This window comes from Lutra lutra, chromosome 6, assembly GCF_902655055.1.
Source record: "Lutra lutra chromosome 6, mLutLut1.2, whole genome shotgun sequence".
NCBI classification, from domain to species: Eukaryota; Metazoa; Chordata; class Mammalia; order Carnivora; family Mustelidae; genus Lutra; species Lutra lutra.
In genome coordinates this window covers 65,528,901-65,550,871 of record NC_062283.1, presented here as the reverse complement: position 1 = coordinate 65,550,871, position 21,971 = coordinate 65,528,901, and the positions used below count along the sequence as shown (strand labels likewise).

General features: G+C 45.5%; 2 protein-coding genes and 1 pseudogene across 7 annotated transcripts in view; 1 reads left to right on the top strand and 2 right to left on the bottom strand.

Moving 5' to 3' along the window:
* DAAM2 (dishevelled associated activator of morphogenesis 2) overlaps nt 1–18,584 on the top strand; it is a 126,602-nt gene extending 108,018 nt beyond the window's left edge. For all 4 annotated transcript variants that reach the window (XM_047732874.1, XM_047732870.1, XM_047732873.1 and 1 more), the window contains 8 exons: nt 614–720; nt 809–897; nt 11,593–11,761; nt 11,920–12,027; nt 12,919–12,979; nt 14,099–14,230; nt 15,164–15,334; nt 15,555–18,584. In XM_047732874.1, coding sequence (XP_047588830.1) covers nt 614–720; nt 809–897; nt 11,593–11,761; nt 11,920–12,027; nt 12,919–12,979; nt 14,099–14,230; nt 15,164–15,334; nt 15,555–15,776 — 1,059 coding nt within the window. In that variant the 3' untranslated portion in view covers nt 15,777–18,584. The remainder of the gene's footprint in view (nt 1–613; nt 721–808; nt 898–11,592; nt 11,762–11,919; nt 12,028–12,918; nt 12,980–14,098; nt 14,231–15,163; nt 15,335–15,554) is intronic.
* LOC125103474 (uncharacterized) lies at nt 7,885–8,055 on the bottom strand (annotated as a pseudogene).
* Nucleotides 18,585–19,164: 580 nt separating the features above from the next.
* Nucleotides 19,165–21,971, bottom strand: part of MOCS1 (molybdenum cofactor synthesis 1) — a 37,414-nt gene continuing 34,607 nt past the window's right edge. For 2 of the 3 annotated variants that reach the window (XM_047732875.1, XM_047732876.1), the window contains one exon: nt 19,165–20,687. In XM_047732875.1, the coding sequence (XP_047588831.1) occupies nt 19,927–20,687 (761 nt within the window). In that variant the 3' untranslated portion in view covers nt 19,165–19,926. The remainder of the gene's footprint in view (nt 20,688–21,971) is intronic. The other variant, XM_047732877.1, reaches the window with a different exon arrangement.

Genomic DNA, 21,971 nt, shown 5'->3' with positions numbered 1-21,971 from the left:
GTTTTGTCAAAACTCATTGAATTGCACGCTCAAGATGGATGCATTTTGGGGCACTGGGGGGCTTAGTTGGTTAAGCATCTGACTCTTGATTTCAGCTCAGGTCATGAACTCAGGGCCCTGGGGCTGAACATTGAGCCCCATGTGGGGCTCTGAGCTCAGCACAGAGTCTGCTTGGGACTTTTCCTCTCCCTCTGCCTCTCCCCTAGCATGTGTGCATGTGCTCTCTCTCTAAGATAAACAAATAAAATCTTTTTTTTTTTTTAAAGAAAACAAAAGGTGGATGCATTTTATGTAAATCATACCTCAACAAACTTTAAAAGAAAAAAGAGTTTAAAAGGAAAAAGTCATTGAGCTGTGCACTTAAGAACTGTATACTTTACTATATACAAGGTACATCTCAGTTTTAAAAAGTGAAAAAAGAAAAGTCTAGAGCAGGTGCCCTGAGGCCCCCTTTAGGCAAATGAAACATAAACCCACCGCGTGAGGATGCCTCTTTTAAGGACCACCCCGCCCCCATCTTGAGCATGGTCAGTGTATGGGCATCTGTGCAGGGAACTCCCATATCGGCTTCTCACTAGTTTCCTGTCTGACGTTCATCTGATACTCTTTGCAGCTCCTCAAGTTCATTCCAGAGAAAAGCGACATCGACCTGCTCGAGGAGCACAAGCATGAGATAGAGCGGATGGCCCGCGCTGACCGCTTCCTCTATGAAATGAGCAGGTCAGGGCAGCAGGCACGAAGGAGGGGCTGAAGCTAGCTCCTGGGGCTGGAGGGGGCGGCCTCACAATGTAGCTTGCCCTGTCCACAGGATTGACCACTACCAGCAGCGACTGCAGGCCCTGTTCTTCAAGAAGAAGTTCCAGGAGCGACTGGCTGAGGCAAAGCCCAAAGTGGAAGGTATGGTTGAGGGTGTGGGGAGGCCTAGAGTGGAGAGACATCTGGGAGGGCCCAGGGGTGGAAATCAATGAACAGGGATGGAAGAAAACTTTCTCATTCTCAATCCCCACCCCTGCCTCCCCCTCAAAATAACCAAAGCCAAGGACAAATTTAAAACTATGATTATTATAGATATATGCACTTGTTTATATGAGCACATGTGCCAAACATGTGACATGTTTCCTGTGCCTCAGCCTGGATACTCTCCAGGGTGGGGGGCCTGTTGACATTTGCCTCAGCATGGGACAGAAATGCTGAACAGATGATGATAATAGCAAGTTCCTAGAACAGGGCCTGGTATGTGTTGAGCTCATCAATCTTTACCCTGCCTGAGAGGGGCTAAGTTCATAGAAGGCCTCTGGACACATTATTTTAAGTGTGAGCTTTCAGAAAAGTAGGAAATTAGCAAGGTAATTCCTGGTGGTATCTGGTTTTCTGGGTTAGGGAACCCTTCCGATGCAGGCCTTTTCCAGATGGTCAATTTGTAATTCAGTGAGAACCATGTAGCAAGCACTGCATGAAACATTTCACGTAGATGGTCTCATTGGTCCTCCCAACATCCCTCTGGGTGTGACCATTCTCTCAGGTCTAAAATGGGGACATGCTGCCTGAAGCCATGTTCAGGGAGTGGTGGACCCAGAATTAGAACGCAGATCTTGTTCTTCAGAATTCATCCCTCACTCTTTGTCCTGCAGTACTTGATAGACGATAGCAGAAGACAGAGGGGCAGGGATTTGGGGAAGAACGCAGACAGGTTCAAGAAGACCTACGAGCAGAGAAGCAGGAGAGGCTGTAAGGCTCACTTGTGGGGAAGGTAGAACAGCAGAGTGGAACAGGAGAGCCTGAGTCCAGGAAGCTGAGGGGGATAGTCTCGGGGTGGAGCAGAGCATGGGCCCCCTCTGCTGGACACCAAGGCTGACCAGCACTCCCCGGGATGCCCAGTCCAGAGACTGGCCCTTCCTGGAGTTGCTTCAGGGAGGTTTGGGGGTGGGGGTAGGTGGTGTGTGACAGAGCTGGAGGCAGACATGTTCTGCAATCTGCCCCCCCCCACATGTATTCACACACACAAGGCAACTGCAGGCTGGGTATAATCATAATTATTGATTATTCTGAGGGAGAAGGATCGAGGACAGCTGTGACTCTGCAGGTCTGAGGTCTGGCAGTACCTTCTGCCCTGTGATGAGTGAATCTCTACCTTCATACAACCTTCTTTGTCCTCCTGCAGACTGCCCTTGGGGCATGAGGCACTGGATGCAGGGATGAGCCAAGATATTTGCTCAACCATTTGTATGTCTTGGGTCAGTGGAGCAAATATGAGCAACTGCCACTTGGAGATGTGGAACCAATGTAGCCTAGCCCCTGGGTAGGGTGAATCTCAGATAATCTCAGAGCCCACTCCAAAACTCCCCCTAAGTGTTACTCTCTGAATGCTCAGGAGAGTCTCCCTTTAATATCAAGCTGTGCAGAGCAAGTCATGTTGTGGATAACCTACCGGGAAAGGTAAGAATTGCTCTGCCGTAGCAATGGCTGCTAGCTATTCTAGAAAGGTCTGGATGGCTCTTCCTCTGAGAGTCAGAAGGAGGTGGCTGAAGTGGTATCTTACAAAATCAGGTCAGTGGCTTGAACTAGGGGTGGAGACCAGAGAATTGTACAGGAGTTGGAATTCCTATTTTTCCTTCCAGTTCTAGGAAATATTCCTGGTAAGCTAATATTTGGCCTATCTCAGCTGCTGATGCGCTTTTGACTCCTTACCCTCCTCAATTTCCAGCAGGGCCTCTGGGTCAGTTTGCCAAAAGCCAATTCACCAAATTTGACAGATTTACCAATTCTATGAATATATTCATGAAACACATTTTTCTTGAATATATTCTTATGAATCTGTTCATTGTTGAATATACCAAATTTACTGATTCTCATTTTGAATACATTTACTGAATATAGTCAAGATGAATATGGTTTCAAATGTAAACATTATTATGAATATATTCAAGAATATATTATTCTTATGACTTTATCTAAAATGTCTGCATTGCAATGGGAGTTTTCCCATTTATACTGATTTCCTTTGAACTCTTGTCAATTTCTGTTTTGCCAACATTTTAGCATTTTTAGGAGGATTCTTTTGCAAATTTCTCAAGTAGCATATCAACCTTAGAAAAACCATCCCAACCACTATGAATTGCCAAAAACTTTTAAGAACTACTTACAAAAGTAAACTTTTTATTCAAATATGCATACAGAAATGTACATAAATCACAAGTGTCCTACTTGATGAATTATCATAAAGTAAACTCAGCTGTGAAATCAACACCCAAGTCAAGAACTGGAATGTTGCCAGTCCTAAACACCCCTTCCTCATGTCTCCTCTCAAACATTACTCCTTGCAACCATTGGTCTAGCTTCTTTAAAGGTTTTGTCGGTCTCGAACTTTATATAAATGTTATACTAGACTATGGATAATTTTATGCTGGTTCCTTTTGCCCAGCATTATGCTTGTAAATTACCCTATTGTTACCGCTAGCAGTGAGTTATTCGTTTTCAGTATTGCACTTTATTCCATTGTCTGAATATCATAATTAATTTAACCAATCTGTTTGTAATTTAAGAAAAAAATGACTAGAAACCACTCTAATACCCTTCAAGAGTAATTCTGCTGTTAGGTCATAGACTGACTATGTACTGACAAATCTTATCATTCACTTCTATAGCTTCTTTTTTTTTCCAGTTTAAGCTTCTACCTTTATTTTGTTGCTAATTTCATGATGTGTGTATAATGTACAGTTGACACACATGTTATATCTGTTTCAAATGTACAATATAGAGATTGGACAAGTCTGTAGATTATGCTATGTCCACCACAAGTGTAGCTACATTATGTAAGGCTATTATAATACCATTGACCATATTCCCCATGCTGTACATTTTATCTCCATAATTTATGTATTCCATCAATGGAAGGCTGCATCTATCACTTCCCTTCACTCATTTTGCCCATCCCCTCACTTCCTTCCCTTCTGGCAACTATCAGTTTGTTCTCTGTATTTATGAGTCTGTGTCTGGTTCTTGTTTGTTCATTTTGCTTTTTATTTTTCTTTTTTAAGTCTTTATTTAAATTTAAATTCAGGGGCGACTGGGTGGCTCAGTGGGTTAAAGCATCTGCCTTCGGCTCAGGTCATGATCTCAGGGTCCTGGGTTCGAGCCTCACTTCGGGCTCTCTGCTCAGCGGGGAGCCTGCTTCCCCCTCTCTCTCTGCCTGCCTCTCTACTTGTGATCTCTGTCAAATAAATAAATAAAATCTTTAAAAAATAAATTTAAATTCAATTAGCCAACATACAGTGCATCTTTAGTTTTTTATATAATGTTCAAAGATTCATTAGTTGTGTATAACACCCAGTGCTCATCACATCACATGCCCTCCTTAATGTCCATCATCAAGTTACCCCATCCCTCTACCCACCTTCCTTTCTGCAATGCTCACTTTGTTTTTTAGATTCCACATATAAGTAAAATCATATGGTGTTTCTTTCTGACTTACTTCACTTTAGCATTTTACTCTCTAGATCTATCCATCCATGTTGTCGCAAAGGGTAAGATCTCATTCATTTTTATGGATGAATAATATTACATTGTATTTTCTTTCTTTGTTGGTGTACTGAAAAATTTCTCCCAGCTTCATTGAGCTATGATTGACAAAATTTGTATATATTTAAGATGTACAAGTGTATATACTTAAGATTCACAATTGTATATATTTAAGGCAGTGGCTTTTTATTTTTTTAATTCCAGTATAATTAACATGCAGGGTTGTATTCAGTTTTAGGTGTACAGTGTAGGGATTCAGCAATTCTATACATTACTCAGTGCCCATCACAATAAATGTACTCTTAATCCCCTTCACCTATTGCATCCGTTCCCCAACCCCCCTCCCCTCTGGAAACCACCAGTTTGTTCATTATATTTAAGAGTCTCGTTTTTTGTTTGTCTCTTTTTTCTTTGTTCATATGGTACTGGCTCGGAAATAGACACATAGATCAATGGAACACAATAGAGAGTCCAGAAATGAACTCACAGTTATATGGTCAATTAATCTATAAGGGAGGCAAGAATATACAATGAGAAAAAAAACAGTCTCTACAACAAATGATGCCGGGAAAACTAGACAGCCACGTGCAAAGGAGTGAAACTGGACAACTTCCTTACATCATACACAAAAATAAACTCAAAATGGATTAAAGACCTAAGTGTGAGACCTGAAACCGTAGAAGTCCTAGAAGAAAACATAGGCAGTAAATGTCTTTAACATCAGCCTTAAGCAACATTTTCCTAGCTATGTCTCCTTTGGCAAGGGGAACAAAAGCCAAAATAAACTATTGGGACTATTGGGACTATTTTTATTTTGATAAAAAGCTTTGGCACAACTGTGTCTTTTTTATCCATTCATCTATTACTGGATACTTAGGTTGCTTCCATATCTTGGCTATTATAAATAATGATGCAGTAAACATAGAGGTACAGATATCTTTTTGAATTACTGTTTACATTTTCTTTGGGCAAATACTCACTGGAATTATTGGATCATGTAATATTTCTATTTTTAATTTTTGACGAACCTCTATACTGTTTTCCACAGTGGCTATACAAATTTACATTCCCACACACAGTGCACAAGATTTCCTTTTCCTCCACATCTTTGACAACAGTCGATATAATCTTTTTGATTTTAGCCATTCTGACATGTGTAAGGTGATATCTCATTGTGGTTTTGATATGCATTTCCTTCATGATCAGTGATGTTGAGCAGATGTGTCTGTTGACCATCTGTAAGTCTTCTTTGGAGAAATGTCTGTTCAGGTCCTCTGCCGATTTTTAAATTGGATTATTTTTGGATGTTGAATTATATAAATTATATATTTTGGATATGAACCCCTTATCAGATCTCATTTGCTAATATCTTCTCCCATTCAGTAGGTTGCCTTGCTGTTCTGTCAAAGGTTTCTTTTGCCGGGCAAAAGATTTTTATTTCGGTGTAGTCCCAACAGTTTATTTTTGCTTTTGTTCCTCTTGCTTAAGGAGACATCTAAGAAATTGTTGCTAAGGCCAATGTCAGAGATTACTGCCCATGTTTTTTTCTAGGACTTTTATGGTTTCAGGTCTCACATTTAGGTCTTTTTTTTTTTTTAAGATTTTATTTATTTATTTGACAGACAGAGATCACAAGTAGGCAGAGAGGCAGGCAGAGAGAGAGAGGAGGAAGCAGGCTCCCCGCTGAGCAGAGAGCCCGATGCGGGGCTCGATCCCAGGACCCTGAGATCATGACCTGAGCCGAAGGCAGAGGCTTTAACCCACTGAGCCACCCAGGCGCCCCTCACATTTAGGTCTTTAATCCATTTTGAGTTTATTTTTGTGTATGGTTTCAGGAAGTGGTCCAGTTTCCCCAGCATCATTTGTAATCTTTTCCCCCATTGAAAATTATTGTCTCCTTTGTCATAGTGACCATTTAATTGTGGTTTTATTTCTGGGTTCTCTATACTATTCTATTGACCTATGTGTCTATTTTTGTGCCAGTTTCATACTGCTTTGATCACTACAGCTTTGTAGGTTATCTTGAGATCTGTAGTTGTGATACTTCCATCTATGTTCTTTTCTCAAGACTGTTTTAGCTCCTTAGAGTCTTTTATGGTATGGTACAAATTTTAGGGTTTTTTTTTTTTTGTTCTAGTTCTGTGAAAAATGCTATTGGTACTTTGATAGGGATTGCACTGAATTTGTCAATTGCTTTGGGTATTACAGACATTTTAATAATACTAATTCTTCCAATCCACAAGTGTGGAATATCTTTCAATTGTTTTATTTTTTTTTTAACATTTAAAATTGAAAATGTTTTTTTTTGTTAAAAGACGAATAATCAAAGACAGATGATTCTTATTGTCATTGTTATTTTAGTTTTTCTCAATCTTCCAGCTGTGTTTTATAGTTTTCAGAATACAGGTCTTTTACCTCATTAGTTTATCCCAGGTCTTTTTGATACAATTGTAAATGGAATTATTTTATTAATTTCTCTTTCTGCTTCATCATCAGTGTATAGAGATGCAACCAAAATCTTTGTACTAATTTTGAATCCTCCTACTTTACTGAATTCATTTATTCTAATAGATTTTTAATAGAGTCTTTAGGGTTTTCTCCATACAGTATCATGTCATCTGTAAGTTGTGATAGTTTAACTTATTATCAGTTTGAATACCTCTTATTTCTTGTCTGATTGCTGTGGCTAGGACTTCCATTACAATGTTAAATAAAAGTGGTGAGAATAGACATCCTTGTCTTATTCCTGATCTTAAAGGAAAAACTTTGTATTTCACCATAAAGTTTGATGGTAGTTGTGGGTCTTTCATATATGATCTTTATTATGTTGAGGCATGTTCCCTCTAACTACTTTGAGAATTTTTATCATGAACAGATGTTGAATTTTGTCAAATGATTTTTCTGCATCTGCTTAAATGAACATATGGTTTTTTTATCCTTTCTCTTGTTTATGTGATGTATCATGTTGATTTTTTAAGTACTGAACCATCCTTGAATCCCTGGAATGATACGCACTTGCTCGTGAATGATTTCCTTAAATGTATTGTTGAAAGCAGTTTGCTGATACTTTGTGGAGGATTTTTACATCTATGTTCATCAGGGATATTGGCCTATAGGGTTTTTTGTTTCATTTTTTGTTATTTTTTGTAGTGTCTTTGTCGGCTTTTGGTATCTGGGTAATGCTGTCTTCATAGAATGTATTTGGAAGATTTCCTCCCTCTTCAATTTTTTTGAAAGAGCTTGAGAATAGGTGTTAACCCTTCTTTAAACGGTTAGTAGAATTTACCTGTGAATCAGTCTGCTCCTGGACTTTTGTTTATTGGGGAGTTTTTGGATTACTTATTCAATTTTGTTACTAGTAGTTGGTCTGTTCAGATTTTCAATTTCCTTCTGATTCAGTTTTGGAAGATTATATGTTCTTAGGGCTTTATCCATTTCTTTTAGGTTGTTCAGTTTGTTGGCATATAATTTTTCAATTAGCAATAATCGCGCCTCGGATAAACCTCATTGGCTACGATACTGCCACTGCGCAAAGCTGGCATATAATTTTTCATAGTACACTCATAATCCTTGGTATTTCTGTGGTGTCAGTTGTCACTTTTTTCATTTCTGATTTTATTCATTTGTGTCCTTTTTTCCTTGATGAATAGGACTAAAGATTTATCACTTACGCCTGTCTTTTCAAAAAACCAGCTCTTGGTTTCATTGATCTTTTCCACTTTTTTAAAAGACTCTATTTAATTTATTTCTGCTCTTTTATTTCCTTCCTTCTATTCGCCTTGGATTTTTCTTTTTCTAGGTCTTTTAGGTATAAGGTTAGATTGAGATTTTTTTTTTTAATTTGAAGTGGACTTGTACTGCTATAAATTTCCCTTTTTGAACTGCTTTTGCTGAATACCAAAGATTTTAGATAAGTGTGGTTTCATTTTCACTTGTCTCCTTGTATTTCTTGATTTCCTGTCATTTCTTATTGACCCATTGGCTATTTAGTACATGTTGTTAGCTTCCATATGTTTGTATTTTTCCAGTTTTTTCTTGTGATTGATTTCTAGTTCCTTACCACTGTGTTCAGAAAAGATGCATGATATGATTTCAATCTTGAATTTATTAAGACTATTTTGTGGTGTAAAACGTGATCTATCCTGGAAAATGTTCTTTGTGCACTTGTAAAGTGTATTCTGTCATTTTGGGATGGAATGTTCTGTGTACATCTAAGTCCATCTAGTTTGATGTGTCACCGAGCAACACTATTTCCTTATTGATATTTCTGCCTGGATTATCTATCTGTTGATGTAAGTGGAATATTAAAGTCTCTGCTATTATTATTGTCAATTTCTCCCTTTATGTCTGTTAATATTTGCTTTATGTGTTTAGGTGCTCCAGTGTTGGGTGCATAGACACTTACAATTGTTACACCCTCTTGTTGTATTGACCCCTTTATCATTACATAATGCCCTTATTTGTCTCTTATTGCAGTCTTTGATTTAAAATTCTTTTGTGTAAGTATTACTACCCTGGCTTTTTTTCCCCTTCTGTTTCATGGAATATCTTTTTTTGATCCTTTCACTTTTAGTCTGTATGTCTTGTGTCTGAAGTGAATCTCTTATGGGCAACATAGAGAGGAATTTTTCTTAATCCATCATGCACTCTAGAGTTTAGACCATTTGCATTTAAAGAAATTATCAGAAGTTACATATTTATTGCCATTTTGTTATTTGTTTTCTGGTTGTTTTTGTAGTTCTTCTGTTTCTTTCTTCCCTTGTGATTAGTGACTTCCTTTAGTTTGACTCTTGGCTTTTATTTTTTTTGTGTGTGTATCTATTACAGATTTTGCATTTGTGGTTACCATGAGGTTCATATAACATCCTAAGTATATAGCAATCTATATTAACTTGATGGTCACTTAAGTTTGAAAACATTCTAAAATAATTTTTTACCCCCTCCTTCACATTTTATGTATATGGTATCATATTTTATATCTTGTTATTCATATATATGTATACGAATATGAATTATATATTATATAATGTATATTATATACAGTTATATAATGTATAATTTTTATATATATAAACTTCTAGTTATGGCCCTTTCTTTTCCACTTAAAGAAGTCCCTTTAACATTTCTTGTAAGGATGGTTTAGGGGTGATGAACATCTTTAATTTTATTTGCCTGGGAAAATCTTTTCTCTCTCCTTCAACCCTGAGAGATAATCTCATTGGGTAAGGTAGTCTTGGTTATAGATTTTTCCCTTTCAGTACTTTAAATATATCTGCCACTCCCTTCTCGCCTGCAAAGTCACTGCTGAAAAATCAGCGGACAGTCTTATGGGGGTTTCCCTTGTATATAACTTCCCTTCTGTTTTGCTGCTTTTAAATTCTCTATTAAATTCTCTTTAATCTTTGGCTTTTTAGTTTTTATGTGTCCTGGTATAGACCTCTTTGGGTTCATCTTATTTGGAACTCTCTGTGCTTTCTGAACCTGGATGTCTCCAGGTTAAGGAAGTTTTGGCCATTATTTCTTCAAGTAAGTTTTCTGCCCCTTTTGCTCTTTTTCTGGGACCCAATATGAATACTTGTTCACTTGATGTTGTCCAAGAAATTCCTTAGCCTGTCCTCATTTAAAACATTTTTCTTTTTGTTGTCCAGGTTGATTGTTTTCCATTACTCTGTCTTCTAGATTGCTGATCTCTTCTTCATCTGCTAATCTGTTGATTCCTTCTAGTGTATTTTTCATTTATGTTCTTTAATTCTGAATTTTTTTCATATTTTCTATTTGTTAACTTTATCAGAAATAGTGCTATCTCCATTTCATTTTATTCTTTTCCTGAGGTTTTGTTTTGTTTGGAGCATATTTCTTAACTTTTAGTCTTTATTTCTATGATTAGGCAGAACAGCTAATTCTCTAAAACTTGAAGGAATGGCCTTGTGTATGGTTATCCCCTGTGTAGGCTATGTGTATCTGGTGACTTTGCCTGACTGGGGCTATGGCTGGTGGGGGCTGGAGCTGACGTAGTTGCAGGCCAGGGTATTCCTGGGACTCTCTGCACAGAGAGTGTCCTGGAAGGACAGCTGAGGCTGAAGTAGGTACAAGTTGAGAGGTCCTGGGGATCTCTACATTACAGCCTTCCCCCTCACCCCTGCCAATTACTTACTTTTAACTGCCTTTGAGGATTTCTGCAAACTTTTGGTCAGATGGTTCTCATTTTAGATCCATAGCAACATCTTAAAGAATGTTCAGTTTGGCATAAGCTAAAATTCATGGGATGGGTTTGTTGTTCCTATCACCACGCTTAATAATCAGAAAGCATATTCCATAACTAGTAGCCAAAATTTCACTGTAGGATTTGTATCCCAATTCTATGCTGAGAATGGTCCAGAGCATCCATCCTGGAATGAAATACTGAAGTTTCAGTTACTGTTAACCTTAAATTGTATTTCTAGCAAATGTATCATTTAAGGCATTGGGGAGAAATTGTTAAAATTCCTAAAAGTTGGGGAAAAATTTAAATGATGTTCAACAAGATGTCAAGTAAAATCTTAAATCAAAGATAGCATTAACTGCAAGGCATACCCTTATCTTATAGAACAAAAATATGGGGATATTATATTAGTGACATGTGATAATTTAATTGACAGGGATTTTTTCTTTAGAAAAAAGTTAAACAGCATTTCAAAAGAGGCAGAAACAGTCCCATACTATGTAAAATGTTGAAATTTAAAATTTTAAACACTAAGTTTAAAAAAGTAAAAGTATTATATCCTTGTATATATCCATAGAAAGAACTACTAATCATCTTTGGATATATGTAAGAAAAGATATTCTTAAATATATTAAGAAGAATTGGCACATTCTGAGAATGAGTTATTTGTTAAATTGGCTTTTGGCCAATTTACCTGCTTCCCTTGGAAGTGGGCAGGTATGAAGTAGATCAGTCTGTTGAGGTGTGGGTATAGTCTCTGCCCCTCTGAAAATTGAAGACTGAACTGTGTGGTGGCATCATCCTGGCATTCAAGGGAACCAGCTGCCCTGGCCCAGTCTCTGTAGGGCTATGATCTGTCCCTCCTCTCCTAGCCATCCTGCTGGCCTCCCAGGAGCTGATCCGCAGCAAGCGTCTAAGGCAGATGCTTGAGGTCGTCTTGGCCATCGGCAACTTCATGAACAAAGGGCAGCGTGGGGGAGCCTATGGGTTCCGGGTGGCCAGCCTCAACAAGATTGCAGATACCAAGTCCAGCATTGACAGGTGGGATCTTGTCTGCTGCCTTATCTTCCACCTCACCCCACCCCGGCCTCTTCCCTCCTCCTCCCATTTCTGACTCAGACTCCTTGCCTTTTCCCCTGACCCCTCCTGCTAGTTTCTTCCTGGTCTTCATTCCTTTACCCCTGACCTTTCACCCACAGAAACATCTCTCTGCTCCATTACCTGATCATGATCCTGGAGAAGCACTTCCCTGACATCCTGAACATGCCCTCGGAGCTACAGCATCTTCCAGAAGCCGCCAAAGTCAAGTGAGGGACCTTCTTTCTCCCTGTGATCATAGCACTCTTGTCTACATTTCCTTTCATTGCTACTGTGGGATGACTATGAATGGGCACTGTCTCAGGGTCTGCCTTTAGGAGAACCAAATGAAGACCGGCTACTTGCTGTCAAATCCTTATTTCAGAGATATTCCTAGGAAACAGTGGGGAAGTGAGCCAGGGGTGGAAACAACGCTAATAACAAAGTATTATTAAGCCAGCTACCCCTGGAACCTCCCTCCATAGAAGTCTGAGAGACAGCATAGGACACTTACTCAACTTACCCCATCCAGGAGGTGAGGGAGCTAGGATATCATACCCCATCTCCTGTCAGTCATTAGCTGAACGTCTCTGGGCAGGGTATGACTCTGGCCATAGGTACAGGCAAAGGGAACTCTGGGATCCAGAGAAAGTGCTCGCATCATTAGAAGTCAGGATTGTACACTACAATGGATGGTCCAAGGAGATATGGATGTAGCACCAATGATATCTCCTACAGGCAAGAAGTTAGACCCAAAGAGATATAGGCTGATAGAAGCATTTCCAACAGAAGCAGAAATGCAGTGGAAAATAGTTAATATGCAACACATGCTTACCGCACACAGGACAACATGTGAAGAGTTTTAAGTATTACCTGCTGGTATTAAAAAGAATTCAAGTCAGAAGCCATGTGTTAGAAAGCTAATATTCAACATAACATTTCTGATCTGGAAGGATCTTCAGAACCTAAATTTCACTCCTATTATTTTATAGAAGCACAGAGGGGAGGTGATGTAGCAGGCCTAGAGCATGGGTCCACTGACTCCAAGGCCATTGTGCTTTGCACTGCCATCTGTCTGAACCATGCTCAGCAATTCTCCCTTCCTGTGTGTCTCCCTGCAGCCTGGCAGAGCTGGAGAAGGAGGTGGGCAACCTCAGGAGGGGCCTCCGAGCAGTTGAGGTGGTGAGTACACCATCTATGCCTGCCTGGGTTTGAGGGGTTGCTGCCTGTGCTGAAGGCCAGACCCTGTGCCAGTGACTCTGGCACCCCAGACAGGAGCTCTGGGACACAGAAATGCCTCAGACAGCGTTTTCCATCTGGGAGTCTACTATCTGGGCACCTATCATTAGACCAAGTGATAGGCAGCAACAGAGCTAGCCCTCAGGAAAGGATGACTGGATTATTTAGGACTTAAATTTAGAATCTCATGGAGGGGCCATCTGAGACTAGCCAGGTCACTGTCCAGCATGTCCGTTGGACACTGGTGGAGAATGAATCATAAGTTGGCCCCATGCCTAAGTCTAATTCAAGTGGATAGGAAAGAGTTTCTGCATCTCTCAGAAGCCAGTTAGGCACAGGTAGCCCATAGTGTGTGACACTGGGCACAGCTATCTCCAGAAATTCCTGCCAGATGCCTCTTCTCCTTGGGTCAGTAGAGGACCCAGGGGCTGTGCCCAGGTGTCTAGTCTTCACCAGTCCTGCTCTGATGGCTTCTCAGATGATGTCTCTGGCCCGAGGCTAGGCTAGTCCCATATGGCAATGGCCCCAATCATTTTTCTTCCACATTTGGGAACTCAAGACCGTTTCCATCTTTACTGGGGGAAGGGGGTGGTAGGCAGGTGAGGGGACAATGAGTTAGAGAATGAGGGTAAGTAGGAGAAAGAAATATTCATTGCCACTATGGTGGGGGCAATTTCCAATTTATAGCCCTTAAAAGTGCTACTCACAGCAGGGCCCATGACCAGTAGCATCTGTATCAGCTAGGAGATTTAGAAAGGCATCTCACACTTGAATCTGCCCATGCATTACCTACAGGTCTTGTTAAAATGCAGATTCTCATTCCCTAGGTCTGGGCTAGAGCCTGAGAGTCTGTACTACTTCAGACGTCCCAGACCACCCTGGGAAGCAAGGATCGAGAGAAAGAAAGATAGCAGTGGTGCATGAGGGATAGCTCTCACAATCTTTGCCGCCCTCAGAATTGTGTGAGACTAGGCAGGAAGGGTGGGAGATGGGGGTGACCCTCAGAATTCCTGACTTCTGCGCTGGTGCCCCTCTAACCAGCACGTCACTCTCCCTCCTCAGGAGCTGGAATACCAGAAGCGCCAGGCACGGGAACCAAATGACAAGTTTGTCCCAGTCATGAGTGACTTCATCACCGTCTCCAGCTTTAGCTTCTCAGAGCTGGAAGACCAGCTGAATGAGGCCAGGGACAAGGTAAGTGTGGCTCAAGCTCCCAGTCTGGCCCCCATCCTAACCCTATACCCCCCCCCTTTTTTTTACTAGAAAAGGCTCCTTCACCCATTCCTACGTTGGGTGGCCCAGAGGGACAAACCCTGCGTCACTGAGCTTTGAGGAAAAGTAATTTCCTCACTCCCTTACGAAAAGCAATAGCAAGTCTGTTGCAAAGGTCATAATCCATTTAGTATGGGCTTCTTAGAAGGTTATTACCCCATTGTACAAGTATGTACACTGAGATCTGGAGAGGTTAAGAAACTTGCCCAAGGTTTCCCAGCTGTATTGGACAGACCTGAGTTAGAATCCAGACTCCAGCGCTCAGTTTTGGTCACAGGTGTTATTGCATCTTCCTGGCTTCTCACACTAACATCCCCATGGATCCCACTGGTAGGCCTCCTCATTCAGGAGGTCTGAGATGCCTCTGCTGGTCCAGGCAGCACACTCTGGCTTGAATTAGAGATGGTGGCTGTCAATAAATGTCAGAACAGTGCCTGACACCTATAATTAGAGCTAATGCTTTATGTCTCGTAACTCACCTCACCCTCACAACATGATGAGGTAGAGTCTATTGTCGCCATTTTACAGCTGAGGAAACTGAGGAGATAGAGGAGTTAAATTAGCCCAATAACTATATGATCTCTGGGTCATTTTAAGTGCATGACCTCAGGAAGTACTTCCCAAGGTCTGCAGCTCCTGACCCATACGTACACCAATAACAGACCCCATGGTAGCTCTGGGCAGCCTCTGTCAGATGGCTTGGATCCCCCACCTCCCCTTGGTGTCAGCCTCAAGCTTTTCCTTAAGCCTTATCTCTGCCCTGGTGCTAGCAGGCATCCCCCCCCCTCCTCCAGCCCTGCGCCCACCGTGCTTGGGGGCAAGGGCAGACTCTTACCACCCCTTGCCCCCTAACAGTTCTCCAAGGCCCTGATGCACTTTGGGGAGCAGGACAGCAAGATGCAGCCAGACGAATTCTTTGGAATCTTCGACACCTTCCTGCAGGCCTTCTCGGAGGCCCGGCAGGACCTGGAGGCCATGAGGAGGAGGAAAGAGGAGGAGGAACGGCGGGCACGCATGGAAGCCATGGTGAGAGGGCTGGGCTGAGTGGGGTGCTCCTGGGGGAGAGCAGGAGGCAGGCAGGGAGACAGGGGTGTCTTAGGAAGGAGGAAAGTGGAGCCAGCTGGTCAACACGGGCCTCCGGGCACACAGGTGGGACTCAGTGCCTGCTGGGAGGCCACTGGTTCGGCAGTTGGACCGTCAGTGGCTTGTCTGGCCTCAGCCCACCTCTCTCTTCCTCCTCCTCCAGCTGAAGGAGCAGCGGGAGCGGGAGCGGTGGCAGAGGCAGCGGAAGGCCCACGCGGGCAGCACGCTGGAGGAAGGTGGCGAGTTCGATGACCTGGTGTCAGCGCTGCGCTCTGGGGAAGTGTTCGACAAGGACTTATGCAAGCTAAAACGCAGCCGCAAGCGGTCGGGGAGCCAGGCCCTGGACGTCACCCGGGAGCGGGCCATAAGCAGACTAAATTATTGACCTGGGGACTGGCCGCAGCAGGAGGCAGGAGACGGGGTGGGCCGAGGGGCTGAGCGGAGGCGGCCGGGATCCTTAGACAATTTGGTGCTCGGTTTAAACGAGCCCTGGGCTGGGCCCTGGGGTGGGGGCGGTGTATGGCAGGACCAGGGGTCCCCGCACTTACCTGAAGGGGCTTCTTGCATCTCCTGTTCCGTTATTCTTTCTGCATCCCGACCCCCCCAGGGTCACTCCAAGGCAGACTTGGACATCCCTGGCAGGTCCTGCTGAAGGAGCCCTGCCCCCCAGACAAGGGCATGTACATGTTGGCACACAACTGTTCCAGATCTAGACTGGACAGGTCCATGGGCCTTGTCTGGATTTCATGTACAGTAGGGAGTTCATGGTGGGGTGGGCCCCCTGAGAGCCAGTGAGGGAATGCAGGCCCCCATCCACCAAGAGGAGGCTTAATGGAACATGGATCTGGGAGCAAGCTTTCCTCTTGGGTGGAAAGGAAAGAGGCATTAGATACTCTAGATAGGTTTCAGAAAAAGTGTGGGGAGGACGATGCAGGGACCAAGTCATCAGGACATAGAGTAGCAGAGCCTGTTTCCTACATCACAAGTCCCTTGGCCCCTCTCTCACGTGTAAGACTCTCTCCCTCCCTTCCCTACTGCCATCTCCCTCCTATCTACTAATCCTTAATCCCAGAACACTCACCTTTGGGTTACCACAACTATGGCTCACGATCAGGTACTTGATGAATCTGGTAAGGGAAGGGGTTCAAGAAAGACTCCGATCATCACCACACCTCATGCCTTGGGCCCACAGACCCTGGAACAAAACTCCTCACGCCTCCTCTGTACAACCCAACCATTGTCTATAACCACATGCATTGGCTGGGAATTCTGATAGCTCCTCACTAGAGGGCAGCACTTGAACGCCTAGCTCCACTCTGGTGCTCCCTGTCTACCCCTTCATGTTCCTCAGACCCCAAACTCTTTCTCTTAAGGTCTGCCTCAGGGCAGAAGCCACGGGGACCTCCCCCTCTGTCCAGCCTACAGAAGGCCGCTTCGAACCACGTGCACCTGGCTAAGGCTGGCCCTGGGGTGTCTTTTCCTGAGATGGTCCAAAGGGCCAGAGCTGCCCTCTGCATTTACATGCCATCTCTGAGGCATTCAAACTGGGAGCCAGAGCAGGCAGGGGAAGCTAGGGAGATGGAATATGGAGGAAAAGGGCCAAGTTCCCTGGGGGTGCACTGCCTGAAGGAAATCAAGGGCAGAAGGCTGGGCACCAGACATGGGGGCTGGGACCCACCTCTCAACTCATTTCTTCAATGTGACTTCCAAGGGATCATATTCTAGTCCTCTGATCCACTCCCACCATCCATGGTGTTCATTTTGAGCTGTCTTTGGTTGGGGGGGGGATCAATGGCTGTGTCTAAACAAAACTATCTTCTGAAAGAAGGAAGGAGAGGTCAACTCCATCAAGGTTTTTGTTTTCAATCCATTTCTTCCCCCTGGAAGTTGACCTTTCATCCTCAGAGTCCAGCCCTCCTGACTCTCCCTCAACCAGCTCCTGGCCATTCTATCTCCCAGCCCTTGTCTGTGTTTCTCACCTTTCAACCTACTCCTCCAGCTCAGGGTTATTGCCAGTGGCCACACTGGTGGGCTAGGCCCACTCTTCAGCTGCTTATCTCATCTTTTCCCTACATTAGACTCGGGGGGGGGGGGGGTAGGGCCAGAGTAGCTGTGGTGGAGGGGAGAAACAGAGTTGGTGAGCCCAGCATGTGTGTTGGTTTGAGGGGGGAGGGATGTGAGCAAATGCAAACCTGGCCAGGCTAAGGGGAAAGAGGCCATCCTGGAGTCCAGCTGAAGGCAAGATGAGGGCTTTGGTCTACCCATCTGTCCACCAGACAGCCCCCACCGCCAGAAGCTGGCACTGGGATTGTGGGAAGGTCATGGGTGGGGTCTCTGAAGTTCCTCTCTCAAACTGGCTGGGCTGAGTCAACCTCCCCAGCAGGGGACAGGGGAGGGCTCTGTTTCTATCACCAGCATGTCCAAACTCGGGCCTTCCCACATGCCACGGAAGACTGGATTTTCCAGGAAAGACAAGGAACATAGAAGTTGTTCAAGGTATTTTGGATCCACAGAAAAGCACACTTTGGTTTAACTGTTTACAGAGGACACATACCTTGTTCCAGGGCTCAGGCTTCTCTCCCCAAGGTTTTTTTTCCTTCTCTATTTATTGTTTTCTAGCTCTGGCCAGTAGAATAGCCAGATCTACAACCGTGCCTTGGACCACTCACCATCCCAGTTGCCTCAGCAAGGAGGGGCTGGTGCCCCGTGGAGCTGGGGGAGTTGGTCCTGGATATGCTAAATGTTTACGCCTATTACACTTGTTCCTTAGTCTTTGCCCAGTGTCCTTCTCACCCCTCCTGCTCCCTTCAGGTAAATTTCTCCAGCTGTCTAATGTTGTGTCCAATGTAAAATTCAGTTAACCTAATCCAACCTGTCCCCTTCTCAGGAGCAGCATCCACCCCCCGTCCCCAGTGAGGGAAGGTAGGTTTTCTGGGGCAGCAGGAGGAAACAAAATTCTCCGGGTGGAGAGGGTAGGGTCTGGTCCAAACTCTCCCCACCCCCATTCCATTTTTACCAACTGGGGTGCCATGACTGTTCCTCTAGCCTCTACGCCATGGCTGCTGTCACCAAGCTGTCTCGGATGACAAGTGAGGCTAATGTACAAAATCGGCAGCGTCCTTTTTACCTGCACCATTTTTATAAGAATATATTGTAATACTAAAAAATATTAAATCCATACCATCCCCCTCCAGCCGTGAAAGCCGTGCCTTCTTCCTGTGCGGGCACAGGAGCTATGCTCAGGGACGGTCACAGCCGGTGGGGGGTTGGAGCCCACTCCCATCCACTCTGAGAGCACCAATCGTTCCATTTCCAGAAGTTCCGCCAGTCAGTCCACATCGTATGGGTAGCTTGATGTTGGCCACGGAATTTGGCTTTTTCTTTTCCCGAGAGGTGGCTGTCTGACACGCGCCAGCACCCGTGGGTGTCGGGCAGAGGGGAGGTGAGCAGGCAGGGGGTGCCCCTGAGGATAGACCCCAGACGCCTAGCCACAGAGGTGAACCCAGCCAGTCCAGCGTTTGGGGAGGTGCAGACCAGGTACCTCTAAGTGCACCCCGTGATCTCTAATAGCCAGCAAACCCTGTGATGAGCTTTGGACGCCCCCACTGGCCACTTACGGCAGGCGGTGCCTCTCTTGGCCTCCCAAGGGAAGACAGGGGATCCACAGAGAATGTGCCCCTTTGGCTCTGATAGCCTCCTTCCTGCTCCTCTTTCCCTGGGGGGGCGAGGGCGCGGGCATGAATTCATGGCCGCTCAGAAAGTCCCCATTCTTACATCTCCAAAGTTGGCATTGTGGCTTTATTTTGTGCACTGTGAGGGTGAAGGCAGTCTTCAACTCTCTTCTTTCCCTGATATGTTCCAGAACAAAGGGCTGTGGGTGTGGGGTGGGGGTGGAAGAGCAGTGCGCAGGGGCAGTTGTCCTCAGGGCTGCTACCCTGTGTGTCCTGTCCCAGTGCAGGGGGGCCCAGGAAAGGGAGCTGCTAGCAGGACGAGTGCAGCGGTGAAGCCAAAACCCTGCAAGTCTGATGGGACCCAGATGCAGGCCAGAGGAGGGGAGAACTGGCCCTTTTAGAGGGATGGTGGGGGTGCGGCTCCCCAAACTTGGGAAAGCAAAACCACTTTAGAGAAGTAGTGCAACATTCTTAATGCAAACCGCGCTCTTCCCTCCTCACAGTGGGTTCCCTCTGCTTCATGAGCCCTTATTCTCTCCCAAGGAAGGAGAAGAGAAAACCCAAAATGAAGGGGGGGGAAGTTAAGGGCCGTCCTGTCTGAAACTACATGTGTTATCTGGGGACTACTGCAGACCATGGGATTTCTCGGTTCCCTAGCGCTGCTCACGGCAATCCCCTCCCGTGACTGGAGTGTCCAGGAAGGGTGACAGGAGACTGTGTAGCTCACTAGAGATGGTGTAGCAGTGAAGGGGGCGCTGACCTCGGACTCCTGCTGGCGGAGGTAAACAGGGACGGAGTTATAGGAACTTGCGGGAACTGCAGCCCATCTTGACCTGGCTGGGCTGGGGGTGAGAAGCAAGAGCTCTAAGTCCGCTGGAAGTCCCCGCGCTGACCCCCGGTCTTGCTCAGGAGCTTTATCTCCCCCAACACGATGTCTCTGCTAACAGCCTTGCACATGTCGTACACAGTGAGGGCAGCCACGGCAGCGGCGGTCAGGGCTTCCATCTCCACACCGGTGGGGCCCTGAGCCCGGCAGGACGCCTGGATCCCCACCGCGTGGCGTGTGGCATCCAGTTCCAGACACACCTGGACGTGGCTCAGGGCCACATGGTGGCAGAGAGGGATCAGCTGGCTGGTCAGCTTAGCCGCCTGGATTCCGGCCAGCTGGGCCACCGCCAGGGCATCGCCCTTCTTTAGCTGGTTCTCCTGGACGAGCTTGAAGGCCACGGGCCCCAAGAGGACCACTGCTGAGGCCACAGCCACCCGCTCCGTGTCAGGTTTCCCACCCACATCTACCATAGCTGCCCGTCCTTCCATGTCCACATGGGTTAGTTGGTCCGCAGTTGGCAGGGGTCCTGAGGGGGCAGCAGGAGCCTGGGCCACTGCGCTAAGGCACTTTGGGTTGGCATCCGAGTCGAGGTGGGAGCTGTACTGTCTCTGAGGGCAGCTGGACCTCAGCTGCCACTGGGCAAGAAGAGGGGTCCGGGGGAACCAGCCTCCTTCCCACAGAGTCACCTTCTGGTTGGAGAAACTCACTCTGTGTCTTATACCCTGAACACGAAAGGGGTCCTGGGAGGAAATGCTTGGGATGGCTGGTGGGGAATCTTGGAGCAGCAAAAGAAACTCTGGAAAGCAAGAAGGAAAAAGAAGAAAGACTAAGCCCAAAAGGGAAGTTTCCTTCCCCACCTCTTCTCTCATCCCTTCCCTGCCCACCTTGAGTTCAGCTTCCACCAGGGTGGGGGTGGGGGGCATGAAGAGCAAAGAGCACAGGAGGAGAGAGAGAGCAGGAGGTACACAGACAGAGGGTCCCAGAATACAGGTCTGCAGCCCCTCACGGCAGGCGGTACGCAGAGCACAGCCCCATTAGTGTCTCTGGGCCTATAGGGGTTGGGGGAGCACTTCCAGGGTCCCCTCTGTACCAACTTCCTTGCCGCCAAGGTTCTTTTCACAAACACCCAGGGTCTGAAGAGTGTAGCCCAATCACGTGAGCTCTCCCTGTCCTGGTGTTCTTCTAGAAGCTATAGTGAGGTCTCAGCCTGAACCACCAATCACAGTTACTCTCCTCGTCACATTCTCTAGGAAGATTTAATAGTAATTACTGAGTTTATAGAGAAGACAGAGCAATATTGTATCCTTTCCACAACGTCTTTGAAGGCCCCTCAAGGCCATCAGAAGGACCCGCAGAGCGACAGGCAGATACAAACAGTGCCAAGGGCCTTGGGAGACTTGCAGGCTCTTGTTACCTAAAGGGTGGTCTGGTGCAGAACCCCAGCCCAGACCTACTGAGCCCAACTCTGAAATTACAAGATCCCCAAGTGATTCATGTGCACGTGAAAGTCGGAGGCCCTTTTCCAGGCAACTCCCGCTTTTATAGAAACCAGACCAACTTATTACTCGGTCCTTGAGAGGAATAACACACCTCAGGAAGCAAACAGTCCTCCTAATTTCTAGGTTCCCAGCTCTGGGCTCCCACCCAGCCAGTACCAGAGGTACAACCTCCCTCCCAGAGCAGCCATGAAGGCACGCCCACTGCTTGCCGTCAAGATGTGTCAGCATGGGTCAAGGCCCAGCCGTAGGACTGTGATGCTGGAAGTGAGGGAAGAAGAGAGACGGTCAAGTTTTCTTCCCAGGGGAGAGCTTTGGTGAGCTGCCTTTCCCTCTCTGGGAGGCTGGTATGGGAGGCAGTCCTTGGGCTGTCTCTGGTCCATGCCAGCCTGTCTTCCTCTGGGCCCCTGCACTCATTAGGCTCCAACCCCTGGAGAAGAGAATCCCTTCCCCTAGCTTTTCTCACTGCTTTCTCTTGCCTGCTGGTACAATTCAGAGGCCCAGATCTGGCTGTGGCCAAGTTTGGGGCAACGTCTCCCCTGCTCTCGTCTGGATATCTGGCAGAAGGGTAACAGCATCCCTAA